The sequence below is a fragment of the Daphnia pulicaria genome, chromosome 4 (assembly GCF_021234035.1).
Source record: "Daphnia pulicaria isolate SC F1-1A chromosome 4, SC_F0-13Bv2, whole genome shotgun sequence".
NCBI lineage: Eukaryota > Metazoa > Arthropoda > Branchiopoda > Diplostraca > Daphniidae > Daphnia > Daphnia pulicaria.
This window is the reverse complement of record NC_060916.1, coordinates 2025486-2044310: the sequence shown is the minus strand read 5'-3', so window position 1 is coordinate 2044310 and position 18825 is coordinate 2025486. Positions and strand designations below refer to the sequence as shown.

At 37.1% G+C, this 18825-nt stretch overlaps 6 protein-coding genes and 1 non-coding gene across 9 annotated transcripts in view; 4 read left to right on the top strand and 3 right to left on the bottom strand.

The window, feature by feature from the left end:
- The window catches only part of LOC124336700, a 580524-nt gene that overhangs the window by 206154 nt on the left and 355545 nt on the right, over positions 1-18825 (top strand). The window lies entirely within an intron of this gene.
- On the bottom strand, positions 1193-1265 carry Trnav-cac. The gene has a single exon. It is a non-coding gene; the product is annotated as a tRNA-Val (tRNA).
- LOC124336505 (perlucin-like) lies at positions 4388-5829 on the top strand. The gene is made up of 6 exons (XM_046790344.1): positions 4388-4528; positions 4609-4775; positions 4843-5013; positions 5078-5167; positions 5235-5340; positions 5484-5829. The coding sequence occupies exons 3-6, from the start codon at positions 4936-4938 to the stop codon at positions 5711-5713; spliced, it is 504 nt and encodes a 167-aa protein (XP_046646300.1). The 5' UTR covers positions 4388-4528; positions 4609-4775; positions 4843-4935; the 3' UTR covers positions 5714-5829.
- On the top strand, positions 6794-8298 carry LOC124336391. Its single transcript, XM_046790181.1, has 6 exons — positions 6794-6962; positions 7027-7193; positions 7280-7447; positions 7516-7605; positions 7704-7812; positions 7970-8298. Exons 1-6 carry the CDS (start codon positions 6884-6886, stop codon positions 8197-8199), a joined length of 843 nt encoding a protein of 280 aa, XP_046646137.1. The 5' UTR covers positions 6794-6883; the 3' UTR covers positions 8200-8298.
- On the bottom strand, positions 9082-10573 carry LOC124336388. Of its 2 annotated transcripts, none has more exons than XM_046790178.1 (6): positions 10391-10573; positions 10157-10323; positions 9909-10076; positions 9751-9840; positions 9579-9687; positions 9082-9408 (listed from the first exon to the last, which is right to left on the bottom strand). In XM_046790178.1, the coding sequence occupies exons 1-6, from the start codon at positions 10479-10481 to the stop codon at positions 9173-9175; spliced, it is 861 nt and encodes a 286-aa protein (XP_046646134.1). In that variant the 5' UTR covers positions 10482-10573; the 3' UTR covers positions 9082-9172. The 2 variants fall into 2 exon arrangements, with proteins under 2 accessions (XP_046646134.1, XP_046646135.1); XM_046790179.1 differs by having other exon boundaries at positions 10400-10573.
- Positions 13742-15271, top strand: LOC124336396. Its single transcript, XM_046790187.1, has 6 exons — positions 13742-13924; positions 13984-14147; positions 14213-14386; positions 14468-14557; positions 14696-14798; positions 14907-15271. The coding sequence occupies exons 1-6, from the start codon at positions 13843-13845 to the stop codon at positions 15119-15121; spliced, it is 828 nt and encodes a 275-aa protein (XP_046646143.1). The 5' UTR covers positions 13742-13842; the 3' UTR covers positions 15122-15271.
- The window catches only part of LOC124336181, a 455543-nt gene continuing 452971 nt past the window's right edge, over positions 16254-18825 (bottom strand). For both annotated transcript variants that reach the window (XM_046789881.1, XM_046789880.1), the window contains 9 exons: positions 18637-18747; positions 18397-18571; positions 18127-18266; positions 17900-18045; positions 17743-17794; positions 17560-17613; positions 17222-17296; positions 16994-17143; positions 16254-16922 (listed from right to left, as the gene is read on the bottom strand). In XM_046789881.1, the coding sequence (XP_046645837.1) occupies positions 16435-16922; positions 16994-17143; positions 17222-17296; positions 17560-17613; positions 17743-17794; positions 17900-18045; positions 18127-18266; positions 18397-18571; positions 18637-18718 (1362 nt within the window). In that variant the 5' untranslated portion in view covers positions 18719-18747 and the 3' untranslated portion in view covers positions 16254-16434. The remainder of the gene's footprint in view (positions 16923-16993; positions 17144-17221; positions 17297-17559; positions 17614-17742; positions 17795-17899; positions 18046-18126; positions 18267-18396; positions 18572-18636; positions 18748-18825) is intronic.

The window sequence follows — 18825 nt, the reverse complement described above, 5'->3', positions numbered from 1 at the left end:
GGTAACCGATATATGGTTTGATATCTATAGGCTATAAGAACCACACGGTAACCGGTCGACTTCTCCGTCCTTCTCCGGTCCTTCTCCGGGAGAATTTTGGACCCGTGATTAGAATTCTGTTTACTTAACTAGTATATTGGCCCTACTTCATTTCGGTCCTTTGACTTTTGAAATGGGTAAACAAATCTCTCTCGGTCTGATTGGCTATGTTATGAGGAAAACAATTTGAATTTGTATGGGCACGTTAACCTGTACTGCTCGTGTATACAAGATATATCCCATTTTCCTTAACCTCATTAGTTCAATGTCAATTGATTACGGCAGAGTATTGGGTTCTAGCGTAGCAGGTAAACAACATATCACATATTTTTCACAAAATTTGCATCTGCTGAGAATCGAACTAAGGAACTGTTATGTGAGACAACCACAACCGCTACACTACAGGTGCGATGTTCTAGTAGGTAAATCATCTTATTATGATATACTTCTACAGTATTTTGGCCACTAAAAATTATACAAACAAAATTGAAGTTGGACGGCCCTAATTCCCCATACCTATACATGCTTACTTAAATCGTGTGAGCCAGCTTAGGCTACTTTTACCGAGACGACATCATTGTTTGCATACACTACTGCTGCTTCTTGCTGCTGTCAAATTTACGATATTGTTAAGATGAGCGACCGATAAGGATGAGTGATTGACAACAATCAGATAAAGTCCTGGCCGTTTTAGTACACTTCACTTTAGAACCGTTATGAAGGCACAGCGGATCGTGGTTTAAAAAAATAACAGCACAAGAGCATAGACCATAGACAAAAATAAAGGTCCGTATGCGTAATCACGTATGCTATTAATACATGTGGACGTTACGAAGTGTGTACACACCTTGAATAAAATCTTCTTTTTTTCGGGAAGAGAGTGCTTTAGGTTTACATATTCCCAGAGTTGCTGATGAAGTCTTTTCCGCTTTTACTATATTAAGTATTAGCGGCTGGCAAGTGGCAAGTCTGCGCTTGCTCCTGAAGTGTTCCCTGACGGACGGACGGATCAACAAAATCATATTCAATGTTAAAAATCAAGTTTAATTCTTCCTCATAAATAACTGCTGATTTTTACTTTCCCTTTCTTCTCATTGATTTTGTGTTGCCACCAGGTTTTTTGTTTCGGATTCAATACAAAATTGAAAAGAAATGCACCTGCCCAGGATCGAACTGAGGACCTGTTGTGTGTGAGACAACCGTGATAACCACTACACTACAGGTGCGACAAAATTTAACAGATGATTTTCAAATACTACCTCGATAATACTTTAATCGTAAAAAAACGGTTTGTGTATGTCCAGTACATATTAGGAATTGGTTTCGATTAAAGGTATTGAGTTAAGAAAGAAAAGTGTTTGGGAAAAAGAATCTCTAATCACTTATACTTCTTGTATTATTAAGGTGACGAAGAAAACTCCCATCTGGCGCCCAAAAGGGGCGCATGGCATTATGTAATTTAAATGTAACAATTGTTCTGCAATGGCCTCTTTGATGCGATAATAAAACGTAAGATAAACGTATTTCTTCTTGGTAAATATTTACACACGGAAAATTGGGTTTTCCCATTTAAAACCATTGCAATGTGATCTATTGACAGATAAAAATGCACGTAGATACAAGATGTTTTTGTTTCCGTTGTCAATTATTTGTAACAAAGAAAATTGGTTCAAGGTTGTCGTTTTGCTCTTTGTTGATGATGAGTTTGATTGAATTTTCTCCTCTGATGATAATCCAATGAAACAAATTTACTTCAATGCCAATTGTCAGTCGATTATAATTTTGTCCATTCGGGTGACTCAAAGGGAGGCGGCAATTTCCTCCTGCAACATGAAACCGGTGAAATGGGTGTAGTGGTATTCGCTGTCGAAGAGAGTCGACAGGGTCATGAAAACGATCTGCACCCAAACTTGATCGCCTGTTTTTAAGTTCAGCGTCGACTGCAGGGTCAACGGACTCCACATCTCTCCGGGAGTGCTCGCCTGAGTCACGTAAGCAGTTCCGGTCTGATGCCCGTTCACGTAAAGAAAAACTCCCAACGAAACGTACGTTTCCGAAGCTGAAAGTCGCGCATGTCCCGCGAATGAGAAGAAGTAAATTCCGTTTCGCGGAGCAGTGAATATTCCGGATGCTAAATCCATGGCGTTGCCCTCGTTTATCAATGCCAAATCGAACGGAATCTTTGCAAATGCGGATAGAGAACTGTTTCTCTGGACGTAGAAATAAACGGGCGCTGATTTGACGTCGGCATATCCGATCCATTTCTGGAAACCTTTTCGTTAATTTAATATAATAATATAATCCATGTAAAAATAAAATGTGGTGTTACCCTCATCGCCGGGAAGTTTAGTGAAATCGCAATAAATGGATTCCATCCTCGCTGATCCCATGACGGAATGAAATCCATTCAGGGTGTGGCCAATCGTTTTGAGATCCTCGCATGAAGATGGTAATCCGTTTATGGCCACTGCTGTTGCTTGAGAAGTGTCAAAACCGTTTTCCGCTGCGCGTTCGGTTTTCTCTCGTAACAAGGAAGTTAGAAGCGAATCTTGTTGTTGGACTTTAGCTTCCAGTTCAGTCACTTTTTCCTTCATTTTAACCTCGTTTGACTCAAGTTGAATCACTTTTGACTCTAATTGAGTCGATTTTGACTCCAGACTCTTCACCACTTCTTTCACTTGAATCTGTTGACAAAAATGGCATTCAAATTGATAAGACAAAAATTAAAATAGCAAGCTGAATGGGATTGACGAACAATACAGAAAAGGGAAAATGACATTTGGATTTTCTTACATAATTTTCCTTCAGCTGTCGAAATTCTTCTTCTAAAGGAAAATCAGTGCCAGCAGTTGAACCAGTCGTCCAACAGATCAAAACCAACAATAAACTCATTTGGATGGGCGAGACTACAGAACAATTTGCCATTTTAATTATTCAACGAGTCTTATTGCGCATTTACTTTGACACAGCTAAAACAGCTAACTTTTGAATAAGATTCGAATGTGTTTTCAAACTGGTTTGTGCGTTGTAATTTATCCAGAGCCGTTTGTTGGGTTTGTCTTAAAGTTCAATAATAAATTGAGATAAACGAGTCTTTGTGTTTGTATATTTCCTGCCGAAAGAAGATAAGTCCTCGAATGGAAATTTCAATGTCATTTTTCTGGTTTTTCCGAATTTTCAGGGTTTTCCAATTTGTTTTTATTTTTCAATTTTTTCTCTCGAATTTTCCGGATATTTCCGGTCAAGTGAACCACCAGAAAGTGTCGGGTATAAAATATGGTCTACAATTTATTGAAACGAGGATTTCCCTGTAGCCTAGCGACGAAAATTTGTTCGAGAGGCTTTTAAGTGAGAAATTAATTTCCCAGCACCAGAGCTCGCCTAGTCGCCCTGCTACGACACGATTTGTTATCTTATTTATTCTTATCCTTAATACCTTTGTTTAGTTCATTATTAAACGTACGAGACTCAGGTACTCAGGTGGTTCGGTTGTGGTGGTGCCTCTTGCGCCGTCCTATCAATATAAGGATCCATCCGTATTAGGCTGGAATATTTAAGTCTTAATTGGTCGCAACGCACAGATATATGGCCATTTGATCATCTCTGTCGAACTTCGTCAGAACTGAATGTCAGAATCCCATTTTCTCCGTCTCTTCCTTAAATTGTTTTTATTATAATCAATAAATTTGTCCTTGTCATCAGCCCAATCGTTAGCATCTCCATTTATTATTTTATTCATATAGTCAATTACGTGTATGGACTATGGAGAGAAAATTTTATTATTTCCCTTCCTTTTCTTCACGAATTCAGTTGACAAAAAAATTTTGACGCTGTAATTTTTATTGAATTTTGCTATCTGTTTTATATCGATGTTAATTTTTCATTTAAAAAATCAGTAGAAAATGATAAAAAGAATTAATCGTCATATGTGTATCAACCGTTGGAATTGAACCCCGAGACTGCGATATATCTGCTATACGTGTGTATATGTTGCACTAATGCTGTGATTTTATCAATTTGAAATCTAATTGCTTCATATTGTTTCTTTGCTTTGTTGATCCCATGCGTTTGAGTCATCCGTTGCATATGTGCTGTTTAATAAGCTATAAAAAGAGTTGACAAGTAAGATATTGGAAACTTCCCTAAATAAGACTTTGATTTCTATATCAGGTTTGGACGCACAAGGGTATTTTTTTATATCTGCTATGTGGCGACACGATACAGTGGGTTTGGTGTTGAAAAGGTAAAAATACGCCTAATTTAATTAAGGGGGGGGGGGGATACACCAGCCCAAATTTCGTATATATAAAGAAGGAAATCACGTTGAGAATTCAGACCTTCACAGCACGATCATAATTCGTAAACTTCAACAAGTAGATTGTATTATTCGCTCTTCCTTTGGTTTGAAAAATGACAATTTTCCCAGCAATTTGTTTGTTTGTCCTCTCGCTTTTCAGCTCCAGTAGTCACGGAAGTGTTCTGCCGCAAGGTATAGGGTGTAATCATTTGTTTTCTTAGTTTCAACGAGTCATTTCTATGTCTTTTTTATTGGGACTGAACATTTGCTAGATTTAAACTTGTGTCAAGAGTCGCTGTTTGTTAAAGATGTGGCCGTGATTGACGCTGCGCAACAAGAAAATTGCATCTGACGAGTCAAAACAGATGAAAATTACATTCTCGTATTTACTCTTGAGAGTGGTGACGGAAATTTCGAATAGGCGCAAGATTTTGTTGACGTAAGCGGAACGAAAAAAAATGTTTCCTCCATTTTCACTTAATAGAAAATCCTTTTTCCTTTTATAGCTTCACGACGGACTAGACGAATATTCTCCCATTCTTCTCTTGGAGAACGAAAAGGTGCACAAAGTATCCGGCAAACATTTGCCATCACAGGCTATGTACTCAACGCATTCGACGGCCGTCGTACGGTTTAAGAAAACACCAGCTTCTCCTTTAAGGCTCAAAATTCAGAAAGTATAAGATGAATGTAATTTATCGTTGAATTAACTTGTTACCCATTTATTTTTAAATTTTCAAGGCTGTAGATTGTCCTCTGAATTTGGACTCAAACAGCGAATGCGGCCGAGTTGTAGACGAAGTTTCTTGCTATTGCGTTACAAACACAACAGTGAGTCCATCAAATTGCAACTATTTCCACTGTAAACTGTTATGATTCTTCTTTCATTCTGTGATAGAGAAATCATGCGTCCCAGATGACATATTGTAACGATAACCAAATGAAGTTGCTGGCGGTTGAAACCCGATCAGAAGAGACGGCCATTTACGCGGCTTGGGGTACAAGTAAGTGACACAAAAACTAACATTTATATCAGCAGAAAACACACGGTCGTGTAAATATATCTGAACAACTATGTATATATAGACACACACGGTAAGACGTTATGCTACTAATGTAACGTTATTTTATTATTCATACCCAACAGCGACCGTATTTTGGACCTCTGGGACCGATTCTGCGAACGAAGGAATTTGGGTTTGGGAGTCCACGAATGCAACCCTTCCCTGCCCTGGCTATGCCAACTGGATTGATTTGCAGCCGGATAATGGTCAAAATATTGAAGATTGTCTTGGTTTAACCTTGAGAAATGTCGAGGGTTGGAACGATTATTCATGCAGCAATTCATTTCAAGCTATCTGCGAAGCCCATCCTTAGTTTCGTTCAAATGGGTTGTATATTAAAGAACCCATTTAACTGATACATTCAACCTATTTAGCTTTTAAAAATATACATATGTCTTCGTAGTAAATAAAAATGTTAAAAACATCCGGAAAATTGTGTAATCTAGAACCTTAATAATTCTTTCGGCTAAACCTCAGTCCTTTAAACAGCAAAAGAGTGTCGGGTTGCTTGTCTAATAGGCCTACTTTATCCCTTTTTTGCGCCTTTTCACTCGCCTTTAAATTGAAGTATTATCTTAATTTAATAACATATATTATCAAGTGCATAAACGTTCAGAATTGTCTCAATGATCACTGCATATTAAAGATTTAGTCATGATTGACGTCAAATGCTCCAACCCATATAAAAAAAAGTATAAATCAAACATTCAATATTTCTTGTTCCGGTCACTGTCAACAGGTGGCAATTACCTTCAGGGCACCGATAAATCTTTGTTTACATCATGGTGATGGCGTGAAAATTAGATTAGTGCTGGTTTGCTGGATTGGTCTAGAAATGAAAGTAAAATTAAAATTATTTTGTGAATCCATTTTAAAAGCACAGTCAGCATAGGCCTACCGTCGTTCAATTGAGGTTTGAAATTAAATTGCAAATGTTCAAATTGTTTGGGATCGATGTGCATTTGATTCTTCACTCGATCGCAAACTTCCCGGGTCGGGCAGGATCAAGGTAAATCTGAGTGCTGGCTGATATTTGTCACTATAGGCACGTCTGGAATCAAATTCCCATCTTTTGTGTGTTAATTGCCGTACAGCCATCATAGCCAATATATTGATGATATTTTGTATTTTTTCTTTGAGTAAAAAATAATTTTTCTATCACGAATTCGGATAACCGATACGTCGTAACAAAAAATTACAGTAAACGATACGATACAAAATAAATGGCATGAAAAATTCCCCTTCCGTAATCTTTAGGGAAACTCTTCATATCTATATATAGATAACAACGTCAAATATTTGAATTTTGCAATTTTTTACCTTTGAGATGTAATTGATTATTTCAATAACAGGAGAAAACAACAGTAGTCCGTTTGTGTTAACAAGTCGATATTCTGTATAAAAAGGAAATGAGATTCTGCTCAAAATTCAGACTTCCCAAACAGTTTGTGTCAATTTTGTCTGACCATCAACAGTGTTCAAAATGACACTAATTTCTATCTTAGGCATCTTCGTCCTCGCCCTTTCAAGCTCAGCTTTTGGCAATGTACTGGCGCCCCGAGGTATATAATATACATATTTCCTACCCATAATTAAGTTTATTGTACAGGTATCATATTGCGATAGATCTGGAAGGATGCGGAGGATCAATCTTTGTTGAAGATGCGGTGGTGATCGATGCTCTGCTTAGCGCAAACTGCAAGTGGCAAATCAAAACTGACGAAAATCGCGTCCTTGTTTTCACTGTCGTTTCTGCTGGCGGGAATTTCAAACAAGTTGAAGAATTTCTTTCGGTAAGAAAATTGAATTTTAATTGTTATGTCTTGTATAAGTTTACGTAATATGTTCAGCAGTGACATTTCCATTTGTTGCTGTTTAGATTCACGACGGACTGGGACTTGATTCCTCTGTCCTCTCATTTGAGAACCAAAAGGTTCACGAGGTCTCAAAAAAAGAATTACCCGAGGCCATTTATACTACAGGTTCAGTCGCTGAAGTTCGATTCAAGAAAACACCGACTTCAGTTTTTAAGCTCAAGATTCAGAAGGTAATATTTCTACATAAATTAAATAATTTCCACGTTATACTTTATGGAATTAATCATCCGATCCCCAGGCTGTGGATTGTCCGTTTAACTTGGGAGCAGAGAGCCAATGTGGACGGGTTGTGGATGAGACTTCCTGTTACTGTGCGACATTCTCCAAGGTAATTATTACCGAATTATTATTAGGCTACGCAATTACGTATAAGAATATTTTATTTAAAATTTGTTTCTTATCGTGGTTATATTTTCATGGGTATAGAGAGATCAATCGTCACAGACCTCGTATTGTAATTCACACGCCATGAAACTGTGGGTCATCGAAAGTTACGAAGAAGAGCTGGCCATTCAGACTGTCTGGGGTACATCAAGTAAGTACTGTTAGATTGGATTCCAGTCCAATAAAAAGATTTTTTTTAGAGGGAGTGGGGGGGGGTGTCGTGTAAAGCTGCCGATGTAAAATATTTTTCGTAATATTAAGAGCTGCTTGTTATTCTCATTGAAATTGAAATACGATTTCTTTCAAAGGTTATTTCTGGACCTCGGGCACCGATGAATTAAGTGAAGGTATGTGGATTTGGGAGACCACGGGAACAAATCTGTATCCGGGATACGCTAATTGGGCTGACGCAGAACCGAATGACGCAGGAGGCTATGAAGATTGCTTATATATTAACTTTTCGAAAAATGGAAGGATAGGCTGGAATGATGGGTCATGCGGCGGTTTGTGGGACGCTATATGTGAAGCTCATTCTTAGCTAGACGAACTTCATTTCTTGACATTTTTGGACTATTCTAAAACACTTATTGTTTTCTTGTTCAAAAATATGTTGACAATAATACAAAAACATGCCGACTAGTTTTACACCGATAGGGCTGTACCTACATGTACAATTAAGCGCGCCCCAAGCCCCATAAAACAAAAACTCCTCTCTCATAAAGCTGTTTTTAGCTGAAATTTATTAAAAGGCTTTTTAATTATTGTTCAATTTTAGTAAATTAGTTGGCTTATGGTAAGATTTGTATACTGCTATGTAACTGACGTGAACTCGACATAGGTCGCTTATTAGCTCTTGCGCCGTCCGTCTTACCCCAGCAGCAATTTTTGTTATCGACATTTGACTCGATGAATAATGAATGATTGAACTCCGGTTACCGATCCTTGTCTCCTTGTCAAGGAGACAATAACGTAACCAATTCAAACTGATCTTGGAGGCATCGCAAGATTGTTTCGGTGACCTTTCTATTTTTATCCAACTTTTTATTATACTGGAAGGCGGTGCTGCAATGCCGGCCTTCAGGGCTTGCCTATATACTATTACGAGGAAGCAAAAGGTTCTTGATCGACTTCATATTCCACGATAATTCGAGATCCGACGATTGACATTCATTTCAAACTTTCTAGAATTATTCATGGAAATAAATTTAAAAATCCTTCAGGCATAGTCAATAGATTTTTAGCCATGGCCACCACCTTATAAACAGTATAGGGCCTACAACCACAATGGAATGAGAGATCTACATATTAGGCGCCTTTATATTAAATGACGAGAACAGTGTTTGAACTGAAACGCAGTAAAAGGAAAATCGCACACATCAGTTTATAATTTGTTGATGAGAAAAGAAAAAAGGTGGATCAGTCTGTTAGTGATTTTCCTGTATTTATCAACATAATTTTTTTAATAATGGCAAAGAACAAGAACGTTAGTATTTCAAAAAGGAAATCAATGTCTATGAATGTGCTTCACAGATAGCGTCCAACAAATTGCTGCAGGGCAAATTATTCCAGCCCACCCTTCCATTTCTAGAGCCGTTTATGTGTAAGCAATTTTCGGTACCTTCTTGTCCTAAGTTGTCAGGTTGTCCGTCAGCCCAGTTAGCGTATCCCGGGTACAGATTTGAACCAGTGGTCTCCCAAATCCACTTACCCTCCATTTGTTCATCAGAACCCGAGGTCCACATCGTATCTTTGAAATAAATCGTATTAAAGTCAATCGTCAATTTCAATGTAAACGAGCAGCTCTTATTATTACGAAAAATATTTTACATTGGCAGCATTACACGACAACCCTGCGACAACCACCCTTCCAAAAAAAAATCTTTTTATTGGACTGGAATCCAATCTAACAGTACTTACTTGATGTACCCCAGACAGTCTGAATGGCAAATTCCTCTTCGTAACTTTCGATGGCCCACAGTTTCATGGCGTTTGAATCACAATACGAGGTCTGCGACGTTTGATCTCTCTATTCGTGGAGAAAAAGCCTTCAGAAAAATTTGAAGTTTTTAAAAAATTGCGTAATAATCACCTTGGTGAATGTTGCACAGTAACAGGAAGTCTCATCCACAACTCGTCCACATTGGCTCTCTGCTCCCAAGTTAAACGGACAATTCACAGCCTGAGGATCGGATGGTTGATTCCATATGGCATATCGTGGAAATTATTTAATTTATGTAGAAATAATACCTTTTGAATTTTGAGCTTAAAAACTGAAGTCGGGGTTTTCTTGAATCGAACTTCGGCGACTGAACCTGTGGTATAAATGGCCTCGGGTAATTCCTTTTTCGAGACCTCGTGAACCTTTTGGTTCTCAAATAAGAGAACAGAGGAATCAAGTCCAAGTCCGTCGTGAATCTAAACAGACAACAAATGAAAAGTTCGCTGCTGAATATACAAAACTACAAGACACAACTTTTAAAATTCAAATTTCTTACCGACAGAAATTCTTCAACTTGTTTGAAATTCCCGCCAGCAGAAACGACAGTGAAAACAAGGACGCGATTTTCGTCAGTTTTGATTTGCCACTTGCAGTTTGCGCTAAGCGGAGCATCGATCACCACCGCATCTTCAACAAAGATTGATCCTCCACATCCTTCCACATCTATCGCAATAATATGATACCTGTACAATAAACTTCATTATGGGCAGAAAATAGTTATTATATATACCTCGGGGACCTCGGGGCGCCAGGACATTGCCAAAAGCTGAGCTTGAAAGAGTGCTGAGGACGAAAATGCCTAAAATAGAAAATTGTGTCATTTTGAACACTGTTAGTCAAGTTGTACAGTAATAATAAGCTTTATAAGTTTATGAAGTTTGCAATGTGAGTTTGAAGTGAAACTCTTGACAATTTGAGTGGGATCTCATTACCTATTTATACAGAATATCGATTTGATAACACGAACGTTACTGCGCAATTCTCATCACTGTTCAAATATTGCATTTGTTTGTGACAGATTTCAAATCTTTTCTTCACAAGGGTATGAAAAATTCCCCACATTCAACAAATTAACGTTTAGAGTCTTACGACGTTTTACGAATCACTGACTAAATATAACTGAATATACTGAGGAATCGATCACGATTGACGTCAAAAGTTTAACCCATCAAAAATAACCGCGATATTTTGGTGGCGTTTTCTAAATTGTTTGATGGTTGATAAGGCGCGTAAAGCTGAGATCGTTATAAACATCAAAAGGTAAATATAGAAACACAAAAGAAAAACACCAACACTCGTTTACAGATCCCTCACAACAACGTCAGAGACAATCCATTAATCCAACTTTAATTATGAGATCAATTTGTTGCTAAGGGCTGATTGTTGCGACAAAAAATTTGAAACTGCAGTATATTATCTATGTATAAGTTGCTCATTAATGATGTGTAAAGAAAAAGGCAAACAAAACAAAGATCGCCACCATTCCGTCAAGATATACAGTTTTCCCCTAAAAATCAAACGACGTGAACTTTGTCAATGAACAAAGTGGAGTTTGCACAATATTTGTAGTACCGATAAAAACACATGTTTTCATTTTTATCAGGCACTCTTTTCGTATAAAAAGAGTAATTCACCTTCAGATTTCGGAGCTTTTTCCCTCGAACCCATTCTGTCCTTTCAAATCAATTTATTTTATAATATAATTGAATCATATAACTTGGACTGTAACTTATATTTTCATTACCACATAAAAATGACACTGTTTCCAGCTGGTTGTATTTTGATTGCTCTGTCTCTGTTAATTAGCTCCACTCATGGCAATACTATTGTATCTCGAGGTAAACATGTTTTTCTATTATAATTTATTTTTTTAATTTTAATGTTATTACCTTATTTTATCACATATATTTACGTTTAGAATTATGTGGAGGATCACTGCATGTTGAAAACTCGGTCGTGATTGACATTCCGTTGCTAGAAAATTGCGATTGGGAAATCCAAACCGATAACGATCACATACTCGTCTTTGATCTGGTTCATCAAGATTGGAATTTCGAACAATCCAAAGAATTTCTCGCTGTATGAATTTACTTAATGATAATCTCTGTCCTTGTTAAATAATCTCACAATCTTTCTGTTGGTAGATTCACGACGGACTAGGAAAAGATTCTCCAATTCTTCAACAAGGGAATCAGAAGCATCACGAGGTGGGCCTAACAGCAAACGACAAGCTAAATCGTTACCTCTACAGCACTAGTTCGGTGGCCCAAGTTCGATTTAAGAATGTGCCGACTTCTTCTTTGAAGCTCAGAATTCAAAAGGTAAAATTTCTAAAATAAAATATACAAATTATCACCGCTTAATGAAATTGTTTTCTTACACAGGCTGTCGATTGCCCTTTTAGCATTGGAGTAGAGAGCCAATGCGGTCGAGTTGTCGATGAAACTTCCTGTTACTGTGCGACATTCACTAAGGTATAATACGAGATAAATGACCTTAATACTTTCTCCTATCCTTTATTTTATATATTTTTTTAAATATTCGATACACCAAATAGAGGACTCAGCCGTCACAAACTACGTTTTGCAATAGCAGCCAAATGAAGTTGCTGGCTGTTGAAACTTATGCGGAGGAGCAAGCCATTTACGCTGCTTGGGGTGCAAGTAAGTAATAAAAATTTTAAAAAGGTTAAGAATAACCATGAAAATAATGTTTAAATTTGGTACATATGTCGAGATAATTTTTCAATAACATAAATTTGCTGTAGTAGTACTGCAATGCTTATAATAAAATTTTTATTTTCAGCAATTAATTTTTGGACTTCTGGCTCGGATGTTTATAACGAAGGAACTTGGATCTGGGAGTCGACGGGTGCAAGAATTTACCCCGGTTACGCCAACTGGGCCACTTTTGAGCCCAATAATAATGAAAATAGTGAAGACTGCATATTCATCCTTAACGGTTGGTACGATTATTCGTGCGCATCTACCTTTGACGCTATTTGTGAAGCGCATCCACCCGATAGCCCAATTGTTTCAACTACGTTACCACCTACTTTACCACCGACTACGGCGTACTCAGCATCCTACATGGATTGATGATATCAATGCATTCTTGTAGAAAATTCCCCGACTCTGTTTTTACTTCCTAATATATCCCTGTCGTGCCTATATTTCACTTTGATTTTTTTTTTGGCTTGATTTCGATTGGTTTTTTTCTTGGTTATTTGTACTAGATGTATAAATATACGTGAGTTTGTAATTGATGAGAATTTTACTCATTGAAATATTACATAAATCGAAATGAAATTAGCGACCGTAATACATAAAAATGGCCTTGGGTTTTTATTTTTATTGTTATACGTATAAATAAATATTGTATAGACGTTCAATAACTTGTCGTATCCTCACATGGTCGCGAGACGTAACATGTAGTGTATAATTAATTACATTATTGGGACTGTGTGGGAGTTTAGATGAGGCCTGTGCCACAGTGTAACTCACAAATTACAATCAACTCAATTTAGTAAAATTTTTAACGGCCAATGAAATATAAATATTACGTAAAAAATAATTGAAACCCTGGCATGCGTCATTTGAACCATTCGGAGCTAGTATTAAAATAAATATGCTTAAAATTAAAAGTATGAGTAAGCTGAATGTCAATACAAAATTCGTCAGTATTTATGAGGATTTCGTTAGTCGAAGTATGACACATTAAACGCTGTTATCGTAAACTAAAACCAAAATACTATATGACCAATGTAGACACATTGACATCATCGTCGCACTCGGTCGCGCGCCTAATTTTACTTCGATCCCCAACGGCTGTCACTCATCAAGGGGAAAATCTATTACCCAAATATCTATATCTTAAATAAAAGACAAACAATAAAGGTCGAATCGAGAAGGTATAAAAAATTTCCCTCGACATATTTTTATTTTGTTTGCGATTGAAAGATATTGTTGCCTTACTTTTTAGTCGATAAAAATAATCAAAAATATCATGTGCTCATCATTATCGCAACTATTTTTATGTATAAAATGACAAGTATTTGCTCTCAAGAATTTCAGAACATTGCTGAGCACTATCGAAACCAGCATACTTCGGTTGTGAACAACATTATTTAATTATTTTTTTTTATGTAATAAAATTAATTCCCTATATTCTTTGAGTGTAAAAATGACGCTGTTTTTATCCTTTTGCGTTCTTACTTTGTCGTCTCTGCTAAGCTCCATTCACTGCAATGTCCTTGTTCCTCGAGGTAATTATTTTTTCAGTTTGAAATGAAATTATTTTTACACAGATTGAAATTGTATTTAGGATTGGAGGCGTGTGGAGGGTCACTGTACGTTGAAGACGCGGTCGTGATTGACGTTCCCACCCAAGAAAATTGTATTTGGAAAGTCCAGACGGACAAAGACCATATTCTTGTCTTTTCTCTGGCTGATGGTGGAAATTTCGAACGAATTTACGATTTTACTACGGTAAAATTACGAAAATCAAATGTTTGTGTATATTCATTAGACAACACCAGAATATCTTTTTTTAGATTCACGATGGACTTGAAGGTGACGCTCCTGCTCTCCTCCTGGAAAATCAAATACATCACGAAGTCGGTCTTACAAGAGCCGGAATACTCAATTCTGTGTACACAACGAGTTCGGAAGCGGCAGTGCGATTCAAGAATGCGCCAACTTCTACTTTCAAACTTAGAATACAGAAGGTAATACATAAAATATCTATATATTTTTAAATATATAGATTTCATTCATTCCTTAATTGTTTCTTAATTCGCATCATATAGGCTGTTAATTGTCCCTTTAATGTGGGATCAGAAAGTCAGTGCGGTCGAATTGTGGATGACACTTCTTGTTACTGCGCAACTTTCACCAAGGTGAGGCTTTAGTTTGTTGCTATCGTGATAACATGCATGAGTGGCAGTAATGGGTGTATAATTTGATTAACTAATGAATTTTTCGAAGCAATGTAATTATATCTAAACCAATTGTTTTGGTTTTTTTTGCGAGTATAGAGATCTCAGGCGTCGCAATCGTCGTTTTGTATTGCCAACCAAATGAAGTTGCTGGCAATTGAAAGTTTGGTTGAAGAGCTGGCTGTTCACAGCATTTGGCCAAGTAAGTATTTTTTTTTTTTAATCTAGCGCTCACTTGGATAAAATTAAATTCGGCGTACATACTAAAATAGCATGCTTTTACCCTTTTATGAACGTTCTTGACGAACAGCGACCTATTTCTGGACATCTGGGACGGATATTGCCACCGAAGGAATTTGGGTTTGGGAGTCCACCGGCGTCAATCTGTATCCTGGCTATGCTAATTGGGGAACCTCTGAACCCGACACTTTAGATGGTGAAGATTGCATTTTGATCCATTCTACTGTAGGTTGGCAGGATTATGGCTGTGGATCTGTTCAAGACGGCGTATGTGAGGCAAGATAGAAGGCTATATCTGCAGCAATTGTAATAATAGGCTAATCAGAATTTCGAATTATCTGCATAATAATATAAACGAGCTACGCATTCGGTTTTTTCTTTGTTTCTTGTAACGAGATTGTAGTATTGTAGTAACAAAATACAATCAGCAACCTAGTTCTTTCCGGCAAAGAGAGTTTTTCAAAACTGTGGCATAATAATAATGATAAGTCCGGATACGTCTATTTTGTTCCCAATAAATACCGTTAATAAATACCTGCAACTCTTGTTGAATTCATATATCATCTTAATTCCAATATACAATCAATGCCCATAAGGTTTGGTTATAACAAAAAGGAATCAGCTGCATTGTTGCTGCCCAATCTAATAAGCCACTTTAATTGTGATGGTGTGTGGTTAACTGTTTATTTTTATGGGCCTTTTCTTACTCTTCCTTCCGCATTCCGTTGTGTACTGTCTAAATTGTGGTATCAAACACTGAATCTGTGGAAACTATTAGTATAGATTGGTAGTTTGGTAGCGATAAATATTCAGTTTATCTCATATGTCATCAAGACGGTAATCAAAAAGTACTTCCGAAATGTCCAACAGATCGAAGTGTAACCATCGCCAAAGTTCGGTTTGTGGTATCGATAGCTGCTATATACGAAGGATCTTGTTTTTTATGTGCCCAAAATAACACCCAGGTTCAGGTTTATCTCTTGCAGAAATGGCTTCAGGTTGGATGAACCGATCATAATTTTTTGTGTGTGTCTACACTGGTAATCATTAGTGGTAAAGTTAGTTGTTTCCTCCTCGATTTAGTGAACATTTTTGTGACACCAGTTTCACTAGAAATGCTAGATTGGGTTAGATTTCATAATTTTTCTTGTTATTCACTAATTATATATCCATTTCTTGTTTGTAAACGAAACAATCGTTACAGATCCGGTAACACGTATCCCAACATATCCGGTAAAATAGAAATTCCACAAATGAGCACTCCAATTCTCATTTCGTTATTTCCGTTTCCTCGACAATGAGTCAATGGAGAAGCGAATTTGTGTGCAGCAAATCATAGCTCTAATGCGCAGACGTAATCGTAGTCAAAATCAGTTTATTGGTCTCGCCAACACTTTTTCAATGAAAACACTTCAAAATTTGTTTATATATTTATTAAGTCTGCTTGAATACAAAGTAGAATGTGTGTGGAGAAATCTCTCCTTTAAATGAATTATAAGCGATTAAATTTCCTTCATTCCTCCTCATTATAACAAATTTCGTTTTTCGTGTCGAATGTCAGTCGAAGATTATTTTGCGCATTTCGGATGATCGTTTTCTCAAAGGGAGGCGACTATTTCCTCCTCCAATAACAAACCCGTGAAATGAGTGTGGTGGTTACCGCTGTCAAGAGTGTCAACTAGATGCGCCCCTAACGACATCAAATCAATTCCCACCCAGACTCGATCGTCTTTTTTCAATTTCAGCGTCGACTGAAGGGTCAACGGGGTGAAATGATAACCTGAGGTTTTGGCTTCTTCAACATAACCCACCCCGATTCGGCCCCCGTTCAAATAAAGACCAACTCCCAGCCAAACTTTAGATGATGAAGCCGGAAATTCCGCCACTCCCGTGAAGGAGAAGTAATAAGTTCCCTGTCGCGGTGCCGTGAATATTCCTGATGTTAAATTCAGGGCATTTCCCTCGTTAACCCGCGCCAAAGTGAACGGAATCGGAATTCCAGTTGAGTTGAATGAAGAACTTCTTTGGACGTAGAAATGGACGGACGCTGATTTGACGTCGGCGTATCCGATTCTTCTCTGCAAAGCTGCAAATAAAAGAATCAGACAATATGAGAAAATCACATATAATCAGTTACTGAAGATGAAAATATCGTACCTTTTCCATTAGAGTAAAAGTTGCAGTAAACTGTTTCCATCTTCTTCGATCCTTTCACCAGAAAGAATCCGCTCAGTTTATACCCCATTCGCTGCAGATCTGTGCAGGAGGTTGGCATGCGACCAATGTCAACTATTTCGCTCGTTCTGGCTGAAATAAGAAAAAAAGTTCAAGTTCTTTTATTCTCGTATTACATTACATAAAATTTAATTTTATCGTAAGGGCTACCGTTTAGATTTGTTGATAAGAGATCGACGGTTTTGCTTAAATCGGCTCTTGTCTTTTCCAACTCCTTTTTAGTCTCTGATGGTGTAGTTAGAAACATAATCATAAACATTTTTTTGCACAGAAATATTTCGAAATTTCTTGGCGAATTTAAAACATAATCAGAGAAAATCAAATCAATGTAATTGAAATAATTATTTATGAAAAACTAAAATTTTAAATATGTAGAAATTGTCTGCTACCGAAAAGATTTATTCCAAAGATATTTTAAGCTAAATCATTTATTCACAATTTCCTATCCCCCCCCCCCCCCCTTAATGTTCACAGACTTACAGATTTACCTATGAGTTCCGCTTCCAATTTGTTTTTCGTTTCCGTCCATTCTTCTTTCGTGGCTGTAAATTGAAGTCAACACTCACAATTTCACAAGTCAAATCAACTCGACGTTGTTAGTATAATTATACCAGCGGATAACGTATAATATTCTGTTACTACTATTGATAACAAATATAAAAAACATTTACCTTTTATTAATTCAATTGCTAATTTCCACGACGGTTTTTCCCCGTATAGTTGCTAAAAAAACATATATTTAAAATAATAAACATTAGGAAGATCAATTAAATTGAATTAAGCTTAAATTGAACGATTGAATTTTAATTTTGGGACAAGGAAATCTACCTGAATGCCTTCAATATCGTCCTTATCTAATTTGAAATCAGAACTATACTCGTAATATGGATGCATCACAGCCTTAGTCACGTTTGTGTGTTCCAGTCCCAAAGAGTGACCGATACTGTGAGTAGCTACTTGGAATAAATTCGTTCCTGTGCAGATGAATAGAAAAAGATCAAAAGATATTTTTAAAAATCAACGCATCATTAAGAACATGACAGTCTAAGTTTTACCTTTATCAGAGTTGAGAGTCCAGGTTTCGCTTTCGTCAAAATGAGTATCACCTCCGTTTACAGGAAAGGCAGCGTGTGATAAAGTGCCACCCGGGCCATCATTGAAGGATGGGCAATCACCATGTTCTCCAGACGCAAAACTGAATCAAACAATCGGTCCAAAATGTATCAAATTGTGCATGATGATTACTCTTTTTCTTAATTTTTTTTCTTCTTTTGAATAAAGGGAAATGGGAGATTATTTCATTAAATGAGTCAATCAGTAGTTACAGGATTTCGATGTCGACGTTAGCCGATTCATTGTTGAGATGGACGAAGGTCAAATCGGTCACGTCCGCCCACATCTGAAAGGCTCTGGCAATCTCACGGTCCACGTCGGATTTGCTCATATCCGTCGTGTATTTCTTAATTTTATAAGTCAATTGTTTCTTAGGCCACTTGCTTCCTGTTTCGATGCAATTTTAAAAATGAATGATCTTTAAGTATATTTGTAATATTGCATATTCCTGCCTTGAAGTGTGAATCGTTTCTGGCGAGTGCTGGAAGAACCAGGGCGAACTTGATCCGGAACACCACAACGCGGTTTATTCATAAATTTCTTCGTCTCCGTATCAAGTTTACCTGTAAACCATTTTTTAAAAAAGGCCTTTCTTTACAGTCGACATTTATAATTTGGTCTAATGGAAAATGTAGAAACTG

Coding starts and splice junctions, on each gene's coding strand:
- LOC124336388 (XM_046790178.1), bottom strand. CDS start 10,481: ATGACACAATTTTCTATTTTAGGCATTTTCGTCCTCAGCACTCTTTCA. Junction 10,077..10,156: donor AAGTTGAAGAATTTCTGTCG/GTAAGAAATTTG, acceptor TTGTCTGTTTAG/ATTCACGACGGACTTGGACT. Junction 9,841..9,908: donor TTAAGCTCAAAATTCAAAAG/GTATTATTTCTA, acceptor TCCGATCCTCAG/GCTGTGAATTGTCCGTTTAA.
- LOC124336391 (XM_046790181.1), top strand. CDS start 6,884: ATGACACTAATTTCTATCTTAGGCATCTTCGTCCTCGCCCTTTCAAGC. Junction 7,194..7,279: donor AAGTTGAAGAATTTCTTTCG/GTAAGAAAATTG, acceptor GTTGCTGTTTAG/ATTCACGACGGACTGGGACT. Junction 7,606..7,703: donor ACTGTGCGACATTCTCCAAG/GTAATTATTACC, acceptor TCATGGGTATAG/AGAGATCAATCGTCACAGAC.
- LOC124336505 (XM_046790344.1), top strand. CDS start 4,936: ATGTACTCAACGCATTCGACGGCCGTCGTACGGTTTAAGAAAACACCA. Junction 5,168..5,234: donor ATTGCGTTACAAACACAACA/GTGAGTCCATCA, acceptor ATTCTGTGATAG/AGAAATCATGCGTCCCAGAT. Junction 5,341..5,483: donor TTACGCGGCTTGGGGTACAA/GTAAGTGACACA, acceptor CATACCCAACAG/CGACCGTATTTTGGACCTCT.
- LOC124336396 (XM_046790187.1), top strand. CDS start 13,843: ATGACGCTGTTTTTATCCTTTTGCGTTCTTACTTTGTCGTCTCTGCTA. Junction 13,925..13,983: donor CAATGTCCTTGTTCCTCGAG/GTAATTATTTTT, acceptor AATTGTATTTAG/GATTGGAGGCGTGTGGAGGG. Junction 14,558..14,695: donor ACTGCGCAACTTTCACCAAG/GTGAGGCTTTAG, acceptor TTGCGAGTATAG/AGATCTCAGGCGTCGCAATC.